This window comes from Adiantum capillus-veneris, chromosome 3, assembly GCF_014529385.1.
Source record: "Adiantum capillus-veneris isolate H3 chromosome 3, ASM1452938v2, whole genome shotgun sequence".
Lineage (NCBI taxonomy): Eukaryota > Viridiplantae > Streptophyta > Polypodiopsida > Polypodiales > Pteridaceae > Adiantum > Adiantum capillus-veneris.
Window position 1 is genome coordinate 24,572,530 of NC_140933.1, and position 10,252 is coordinate 24,582,781.

The 10,252-nt window shown below is 42.7% G+C and overlaps 1 protein-coding gene across 1 annotated transcript; it reads left to right on the forward strand.

Annotated features, from left to right (window-relative positions):
* The first annotated feature begins 8,540 nt into the window (after positions 1-8,540).
* On the forward strand, positions 8,541-9,503 carry LOC147460627 (exocyst complex component EXO70A1-like). Its single transcript, XM_086503615.1, has 3 exons — positions 8,541-8,870; positions 8,922-9,141; positions 9,250-9,503. The coding sequence occupies exons 1-3, from the start codon at positions 8,541-8,543 to the stop codon at positions 9,501-9,503; spliced, it is 804 nt and encodes a 267-aa protein (XP_086359741.1).
* The last annotated feature ends 749 nt before the right edge of the window (positions 9,504-10,252 follow it).

Here is a 10,252-nt window from a genome sequence, read left to right on the forward strand (position 1 = left end):
TGTAAAATTTTAGTTGATAAGTTCTTAATTCAAATATAACTTTAATCTATTCTTTCTTTTATTGATAGATGGATTACATCTAAAGAAATTGACAAAGGGTTAATTCCACAAAAGAAGCGTGAATGTATCGAGCTTCTTTGTTTAATGGAGAAGGAACTTCCAACCTCCTTTTTTGATATCCAAGTTCATCTGCTAATCCATCTAGTGGACGAGATAGAGCTTGCTGGTTTTGTTTATACTCGATGGATGTTTTGGGCCGAGAGATTTATGGGAGTACTGAAAAGTTATGTACGTCAAAAAGCAAGACCAGAGGGTTCTATGGCGGAAGGATGGATGCTTGAAGAATGCATGTATTACGTTTGTGAATATCTTGAGCAAACCGATTTTGAAGCTCCACGCGTATGGACAAATGCATCTTCTTCTACCATGTCAGACGAGGTATTGTCTGGTAAGGGACTCCCTTTTTGACTTAAGATCCAAGATAGTTTGGATATTTCTACTTTCATTGTCTATAATAGCGAATGCATGCAACAATTTGTTGAGGAGTATGAGGAGAAACTTGCGAACCAACGAGTTGGCAGACGTAAAAACAAGAGATCCAGACGTCAAACCAACGTAAATAACATCGAAGACGTACCTACTTTCATGGATTGGTTATACACCCGTATGCAACGGGAGGATAGAGATCATGAGACAATCTCAAGGGAACAGAGAGAGTTTATGATCGGATGTGAAAGAAAGGTAACTTTTGGGTTTTGAAAACTTTAAACTAAACAAGCAATATTCCTTTTTTTCTTATATCATTTATATATTGATCTAGGCTCGAATGTATACAAACATGTGGGCTTATGGTCAACGTCTTCGAATAAAAGCTATTGACGACTTACGTCTAACTCAAGATTCTTCCGTTGTTGCCTCTTTCAAGAAATTATCATGTGCAAGTTCCAGAGACACAAATCTTGTTGATAGTGAACTAGGTTATGTGGGAACCATAGTCGGCATTTATGAAATATCGTATCGGATGAGAGGAAGTCTCCACTCCTGCGTGTGGCTGGGAGGATGTACCCTCTCCAGGACGTACGGGCAAACTGAATCGCTCAAGAAACTCAATGGAGCTGTCTAAACTGGCGTCATCCATCTCCATATAATCTGACATAGCCTCCGTCAAAGCCTCTCCTGATAGTCCAGTGGTACGTAGCAAAGTCTTGATGAACGTCAACTTCACTCTATGACCCTAGTCACTCATCGTATCTGTATATTTAAAACAAACCATATGTCAAACTAACACAAACATCGTATCTGCATGTAACATCAATGCAAGTAAAAATATTAATAGATCAAGAATCTACAGATGAGGTCGAAGCAGCCATGAATGGAGTGGACTACAACAAAATAGATCAAACAAAAATGCTACAGATGCTTCAAAAGGTTATGAATCAAATGCAAGATCAGGTAGCAAAACTAAAAGAGAAACACGCTCAGTAACAAATTCAATGCAAGAGTAAGCTACATGAGAGTTTTGATGGTTTGTGGTCGAATGCAGCACGAGCTCATAACTATATGGCAGATGTGGACAAAATGAAGCAGACCTGGATGTATTCTTGGAAAGGACTCAACCTGAGCTATATGCTGTTGTTGGCAGTGCTTTCGCTTTTGCTTTCGCTGCCTACTCTCACATGGTATCAGATGTTGAGGTTCTTCTCCCAAGCCGACGATCCCCTGCTGATTGCTTCCGTAACGAAAAACTCCCTCAAAACTGAGATCGCTCCCCCTTGGTGGCTGTGTTTTCTACAAACAGCAGCGTTTTCACCTCTCAGGCTGCGTTTTCTGTGCTATGGAGCCAAATCAGCCATCGCTACTCCCTTCTCTCTCAACCCTGAAGGGATTACCCCAGCCATCGTTACTCCCTTCTCTCTCACCCCTGAAGGGATTACCCCAGATCAGCCGTTGATAAAGCACTTGCAGCAGCGTTTTCAGCATTAGACACAGTACCAGATCAACCCCTTGAAGCATTGCAGAGAACCCCCATTTTCAGCCATAAACACGCAGCAAAACAATCATTTTCAGCCACCCGAAACAGCCCAAAGATTTGCAGAATTTCAGCAGTTAGAAGACCACAGATTTCAGCCCTAAAGTCATCATCGTCATCATCGTCGTCTTCATCGGCAGGTCCCGGGTTGCATCAGTCCATTTCATACGCATTGTACAACTTTGTGCAATTAAAAAGTAGACCACTCTCGCCGACGAGAATGGGGCCTTCGGAGGAGGGTTTTACAACGTCTCTGGTGTCATTGACAAAGCTGTTGCCCCCGCATCTGCCGTGCTGAAAGTCTTTAATGCCATGCATGACCTCGAGCACTCTCTCTTATGTGATCCCTAGCATGATCTCATCGGCTACATTAGTTTCATCTCCCGCCTTGAGGAGGCTATCTGCTTTCTATCTCAAAATTGCCCTATGGCCGTTGAATGGCTTAAGAAATTTGTTGATTTTTTAGATTATAATGAGGTCCTTCAAGATGCACCCATGAAAAGAATTTCATCTCATCTCAAGCTTCTGCAAGCATGTCAGTCCAGCGGAGATTGGGCTAAGCTTGACGGAGGACTTCACTCCGTGTCCCTAGACATGCTGGAGGGTGAATTTGAGAGAATCCTTTCTGTTGATAGCTTGCTAGTCCCTCCTCTTTGTACTGAAGTGTTAAGGAAATCTGATTCTAGGAGCGACAGAAAGCGTCAATCACAGAATTTGAAGAGCTTGCACCTAATCATGCAAAAGCTGGTCTCCAATGGAAGGACCCATAGAAGTATGGAAATTTTCATTGAAACTCGGGTGCGAGTTTTTAGAGAGAGTATGAAGGCTCTACCACTTAATTTTCTGCAAATTAAGTGTTGGGGTATAAAGCCCAATGTGGTCGCCCAGGTAAGTGGGCGGGCCGCCAGGTATGTACACATATTCTTTTGTAGAAACCTAATAAGAACTCACTATGCTCTACACATTACAGTAGAGCGAGTTCACCATATCGTCGTGCTCTTCTTCTCGCACTCTCTCTCGCGTCGCACTTTCGCTCGTACTCCTACAACTGGTATCAGAGCTCAGATCGAGGCTCGGGGCAGCATTGCAAGAGTTCTGAGGTCATCTCGGCCACCGTTCGGCTTCGACAAAGGTCTACGCAGGCCATTTTCGACTACGTGGTCTCGACGGGTGCAGATCCGACTCTGCAAATTTGGGGTTTTCGGCCTATGACTGCAGGTGCTGAGGATATCGACACTCCCAGAGTGTTGATTTGTGGCTGTCTATACATCGAAGGACGGCTCACAGTTCTTGGAGGCGTGTCACATACGACACGGGTGCATCTACACACAGACTGTAGGCGACATCCACTAGTTCATCAGGTAGCTTGTGTTTGCTGCTTGATATTCCAGATTTCATCCTGACATTGCAGGTACTTCCACATGGGATGTATTGTCAGAGATGATGTATGTCTGTTGAGGGTTTGCTGGCTGTGAGTCACGCAGCAAACAACCGCCGCAGCGGTTACATCATACAGTGGGAAATTTGTGGATGTATGACTTTGTGGAAAGTCTATGTACTGTCAGATTTACTGCAGCCTTTGTTGAGGGTCGAGTGAGGTTTTATTGAGCTGGGGGATTCTCGAATGTTGAGATCCTTTCGGTGATACAGGTCTTGGAGCGATCCCTCGAGCACCCTTAGATAGGCAGCTAGGATGTATTGACTGTGCGTTAGACAGTTGGGATTGCATCTTTGCTTTACTGCCGTTGAGGCATTGTCGCAGTCTATGCTTACAGGACAGTGAGAGATAGTACAGGTGCAGGACAGGTTTACCCACAGCTTACAGTGTCAGAGAGACAGCGTTTTTGAGCTGTTTTTTGGTCTGTTTTTGAGTACACCAGAGCCATTTTACAAAGGAGACTCTGCCAAAATTTATGCAAAATCTGAAGCTTTCTTGGTTCATTTGACAGGTTGATATTGGTTCAGAGGTCAGTTTACAGGGGAAACTCTGCCGAATTTTTCCCAAGAAAGTAAACTACTGTGAAGCATAGCTATGGCTGGATCACATGACACTGCTCTTTACAATATCAAGAAGCTAGATGGAACCAATTTTCCATTGTGGAAGAAGCAGATTTGGCACATGTTGGTACAAAAGAAGCAGATAAAACCTATAAAGCTCAAAGGGATAAAACCAGAAGATATGGACGAAGATGAATGGAGCGTTTACTTCAATGTAGCAGACGAGATGTCGGCTTATCAAGCATGGTTAAAGCTGAGTGATCTTTATGAGAAGCAGAGTGCAGCTTCACTGGCTTAAGAAGCTTGTTGACTTGAAGATGAAAGAAGGGACACCTATGTCCAATCATCTGAATGAATTCAACACAATCTATAGTCAGTTGTCAGCTCAAGGTGTCAAGTTTGATGAACCTGTTAGAGCTATGTTCCTGTTGATCACATTGCCGGAAAGTTGGGACACTTTTCGCACAGCTTTGAGTAATTCTGCACCTCCAGATGGTTTGAACATAGCAGGTGTAGAAGGAAGTCTGCTTACTGAAGAAACCAATAGAAAGACAATGGACAAAGGCAAAGGAACAACCTTAGTTGTTAGGGGAAGGACCAAAGAAAAGTACAAAGGTGGAAAGAGGAATCAGTCTCGTAGCAAGTCCTGCAGTGCTAAAGGCAAGAGTGACATAGAATGCTACCATTGTGGCAAGAAGGGTCACATGAAAAGAGACTGCAGAGAATGGAAAGCAGAAAAAGGCAAAGAGAAAGCTGAAGACCATGGTGAGAAGAACAAGTCCTCAGTGAAGATTCAAGAAATAAATGTGACAAACACTGTTGTAGAGGATGACAGTCTAGTGTCAGGAGACATCTACTTCTTGAAGAATACAATGGACTCAGCTCTTCTTACAACATCTGATGGAAATGCACTGAGTGACTGGATTATAGACTCAGGGGCATCACTTCATGTGTCTCCAAACAAGGAGTGGTTTACTTCTTATGTGACCACTAAAGATCATGTTCGGCTAGGCAATGGGCAAACATGTGAGATCTTAGGTGTTAGAGATGTTCAATTGAAGTTTCAGAATGGCTCTTCTTTCACGCTGAAGAATGTGAGACATGTTCTTGCAAATACAAAGAGCTTGATCAACACAGGTTTACTTGATGATGCTGGCTACGTCACCACTTTTGGACAGAACATGTGGAAGATATCCAAGGGTTCTATGACAGTAGCACATGGAGTAAAGTCTGGAGGACTTTACATGATTTATGTATCAAATGTCTCTAAAAATGTAATCAATGTAACCGAGCAGCCGAACGTTTCTTTGTGGCATAGCCGATTAGGACATATGTCCAAGAAGGGAATGGAAATCTTGTCTCGTTCTGGTTATTTGCGTGGCTTTTCATTTAATGATTTTGAATTCTATGAACATTGTCTGTATGGTAAGCAAACACAGCAGCCACATAAGCATAGAAGCAGTAGAAGAGATACACAGTTGGAACTTGTTCATAGTGATTTGTGTGGACCTATGCCTAACCTATCTCTAGGGGGAGCTTCTTACTTTATGACATTTATAGATGATTACTCGAGGAAAGTATGGGTTTACTTTCTCAAGCACAAGGATGAAGCATTTAGTGTTTTCAAAACATTTGTGACACTTGTGGAGAATCAGAGTGGCAAGAAGCTTAAATGCTTACGCACTGACAATGGTGGAGAGTATGTTTCAAAGGCCTTTCAGGACTTTTGTGAGTCAAAAGGTATAAAACGTGAACTTACTACTCCTTACAATCCTCCTCAAAATGGTGTTGCTGAGAGGATGAATAGGACCATACAAGAGAAGGTCAGAAGTATGTTGTCTAATGCACAGCTGCCAAATGGGTTTTGGACTGAAGCTGTATCAACAGCTGTTCATCTTGTAAATAGATCTCCTAGCAAGGTTTTGCAGAAGGATTCAGTGCCAGAGATGGTATGGTCAGGCAAGGTGCCCTCATACAAGCATCTCAGAGTCTTTGGCTGTGAGGCATATACTCACGTTCCAAAGGAATTTAGGAATAAACTTGAGCCAAAGAGTAGAAAGTGCATCTTTCTAGGCTATGGTAATTCTGGTGAGATGGGGTACAGACTTTGGGATCCCGAATCCAGAAAGGTTGTCCGCAGCAATGATGTTCACTTTAATGAATCCAAATATCATTCTAAACTAGAGAGGGTTGATGAGATTAGAAGAGTTGTCTTCCAAGAAGATGGACCTGCACGTGCAGGACAAAATGTCAGGGCTCAAGAGGAGCAAGGACAGGATAGAGTGGAACCACAAGTTGTGGCTGAGCTTGAGCCACCCATTGTGCGTAGATCTAGATGTGTCACGCGACCTCCTGATAGGTTTGTTCCATCTATGAACTATGTCATGTTGACTGATTGCAATGAGCCTTCAGGTTACAAGGAAGCAGTGCAAATGAAGGACTCCGGGAATTGGCAATTGGCCATGCAGTCAAAGATGACAGCTCTGCATAAATACAAGACATGGAAGCTAGTTAAATTACCACGGGGCAAAAAGGCTCTACCTTGTAAATGGGTTTACAGGTATAAGATCACCGCTCATGATAGTCAGCCAAAGTACAAAAAGCAAGGCTTGTTGCCAAGGGCTTTAAGCAAGAACAAGGCATTGACTTTGATGAAGTCTTCTCTCCGGTGGTCAAGATGACTACATTGAGATGATTTCTTGCATTGGTTGCCATATTAGATTTGGTGTTGCACCAAATGGATGTCAAGACAGCGTTCTTGCATGGTGATTTAGACGTGGAAATTTACATGCAGCAGCCAGAAGGGTTTGTTGAGAAAGGCAAGGAAGATTGGGTATGCCAGTTGTTAAAGAGTCTTTATGGCTTAAAACAATCACTGAGGGCATGGTACCATAAATTCCACAAGTTTATGCTTTCTCAAAGCTACAAATGTAGTGAGTTCGATCACTGTCTATATACAAAGAAGGCTAAGGATGGCAGTTGGCTGATCCTTATTTTGTATGTGGATGACATGTTGATTGCTGGCAAGCGCTTGGAAGAAATTTCAGCTTTGAAGTCAAAGATGGAAAAATCGTTTGACATAAAAGACATGGGTGAGGCAAGTCATATACTTGGTATGCGCATTGAGAGAGACAGATCAAAGAAGTTGATTTGGTTATCTCAAACAGAGTATATTGACAAGGTTTTGCAACGTTTCAATATGGAGAAGGGAAAGGCATTGAGTGTTCCATTGACACCATATGTGAAACTTAGCAAACAAGATTGTCTTGTGTCTGAGGAAGAAAAGGCTGAAATGGATAAGATTCCATATGCGTCTGCAGTGGGTAGTTTGATGTATGCAATGATTGCTACTCGCCTAGACATTGCATTTGCAGTGGGAGTAGTAAGTGGATACATGTCAAACCCAGGCAAGAAACATTGGGAGGCAGTGAAAGGAATATTGAGATACCTGAAAGCTACAAAGAGTATGCGTATATGCTATGGGAGTCAGGAGCTAAGTGTAAAGGGTTTTACAGACTCAGATTATGCAGGTGACTTAGACAACCGAAGGTCTACGTCAGGGTATGTCTTTACATTGGCTGGTGGAGTAGTATCATGGCGTTCTAGATTACAAGATTGTGTTACTCAGTCTACTACAGAGGCTGAATATGTTGCAGCATCAGAGGCATGCAAAGAATCAATTTGGCTTAATCGACTAGTAACAGATTTGGGAATCAAAGAAGAGATGCCTGTGTTATATTGTGATAGTCAAAGTGCTATACAATTGGCTCGCAATCCAGTTTATCACTCAAAGACAAAGCATGTGGATGTGAAGTATCATTTCATCAGGGAAATGCTTGAGGATAAGCAACTTCAGCTTGTCAAAGTTCACACCACAGAAAATCCTGCTGATCTACTTACAAAAGGAATTCCCTCAGAGAGCTTTGCGCATTTTGCAAGCAGTTAGGTGTAGGGTAGTACATCACTTCTCTACATCTCTTGTATATTAGCTTGTATAGTAGCTTCTCTCACACTTAAAGTACCACATTGGACTTTAAGTGGGAGGTTGTTGGGGTATAAAGCCCAATGTGGTCGCCCAGGTAAGTGGGCGGGCCGCCAGGTATGTACACATATTCTTTTGTAAAAACCTAATAAGAACTCACTATGCTCTACACATTACAGTAGAGCGAGTTCACCATATCTTCGTGCTCTTCTTCTCGCACTCTCTCTCGCGTCGCACTTCCGCTCGTACTCCTTCATTAAGTCTGGCTCAAAGGTTGATTGGAAAAGCTTAGGAATGTACATTGGCCCATGGACACAACATATGGAGGTAGTTGTTAAGTCAATCTGTGAACCAGAGTATCAGCTTTGTAGTCAGGTTTTTGAAAAGCTTGCCTTTGAAGATTGGGAAGGCAGGTTTGGCAAAATTGTCGTGTCTGGAGGTTTACTGGAGCTTTTACATTTTGGGGAAGTAGCAGTAAACAGTCCAGATGAACCACAGAAACTCTTCTAGCTTCTTGACATGTTTGAAGCCATGACTAACTTGAGACCATTGTTTGGAAGGCTCTTTGGGGGCCCAGGATGCAAGGATGTTCAACAGAGGATGAAAGGTTTACTGAAGTTGATAGTGCAAGGTGCTCATGACATTTTTTTGGAGCTACATCAGCAAATAGAGAATCAGAGAGGCTCAAAGGCACCCATTGATGGCAGTCTACCAAAGGTTTTGAGCTTTGTGATAGGATATGTCAAGCACTTGGTTGGAGATTTCTATGAACCGATCATGACCAAGGTGCTTATAATATATCGAAGTTGGAAAGATAATGTTCAGGACAAGACAAGCACAGAAACTCTGCTTTCTAAAGCGGTCCTAAGTGTGATGAATGTACTTGTGCTAAATGTCAATGAATGGGCATAGTCTTTCAAGGAGGACCTAGTCTTGTATCATCTCTTCCTTTGCAATAATTTCTGGTACCTTGCTGTGAATTGCCAAGCATCAGAGTTCAAGGTTCTTCTGGGTGAGTCTTGGCTTAAAGAGCAACATCAGCAAGCTAAGATTAATATCTCTATGTATATGAAGGAGGGTTGGGAAAAGATAATTCATCATCTGAATATACCAGGGGTTACGACCTTGACAGGTAGCCGGGCCGCGGCTCGAGACCTCCTCAAGACCAAGCTCAAGGCATTCAATGCAGCATTTGAGGAGCTTTATTAGATGCATGTGAAGTGGATTCTTGTGGATGCAGAGTTGCGAGAAAGGATCTGTATAAAGGTGGTGAAATTAGTAGTCCCAGCTTACAGAACTTACCTTCAGAACTATGGACCTTTGTTAGAACAAGATGGCACTAAGAGCAAGTATGTGAAGTATTCTGCAAAGAACTTGGAAAGGATACTTGGAAGCCTCTTTCAAGGGCGATCTGAGAGAATTCTCAGTGGGTCTGATAAGAAATTGAATGGGTCAGCTGCCATTGCACACCCAACCAATGTTAGTGTTGTATGATTTTTACTTGAGTGAAATTCAACCTACAGCATTAGTGTTAAGCATTGGTATGGTTGTTGTTGAGCTTGTCTTAGTTGAAGGAGTTCACTGATTTTAGATTTCCCACATTTGTGTGTGTAGACATTGCCTTGTTGAGCAGTTGCCTCCAAGGTAGGGGCATAAAGGTTGGTGACGGTAGCAGTAGTAGTTGCAGGTCCGATGGCTAATCAAACTTCCTGAGCTGAGAAGGATCAATTTTCCATGCATGCAGGCCCTGTTTTCTTGTGTTGACAAGCTTGTTTAAGCATATTTTGAGTAGCACATTTTGTCACCATTTGGGCTTCTCGGCTCAGTATTAGTTGTTGTTGCCTTTCTTATTTTTTGGGTTATCGACAAGCTTGATTGAGGAAAACTTGAGTAGCATACTTCGTCACCCCTTGGCTTCTATTATCCAAGTAAGTTACTCAGGCCTCCTTTCTCAGCATGGAGTGCTGACAAGCTTGTTTGAACATATCTTGTTCTCATTTTGGTGAACCCAGGCATCGAGACAGTGGGTGAACTCCCCCTCTGCTAGCATAGCACCCCCTAATTCCAGCTATTTTTAGGAGAACATAATCAGTCTTCAAGACCCAGATTCATAGATCCTCTCCCTCTCACCATCGTTAACAGAACTTCCTCTCTCTCCTACCCGTTTGGTCACACCTTTGAATTACATAAACCTGCGGTATTGCATTTTTCACTAAAGAGGCAAGTGATGAAGAAGAAGGGAA

Coding starts and splice junctions, on each gene's coding strand:
- LOC147460627 (XM_086503615.1), top strand. CDS start 8,541: ATGACTAACTTGAGACCATTGTTTGGAAGGCTCTTTGGGGGCCCAGGA. Junction 8,871..8,921: donor AAACTCTGCTTTCTAAAGCG/GTCCTAAGTGTG, acceptor GAATGGGCATAG/TCTTTCAAGGAGGACCTAGT. Junction 9,142..9,249: donor AGGGGTTACGACCTTGACAG/GTAGCCGGGCCG, acceptor TTGTGGATGCAG/AGTTGCGAGAAAGGATCTGT.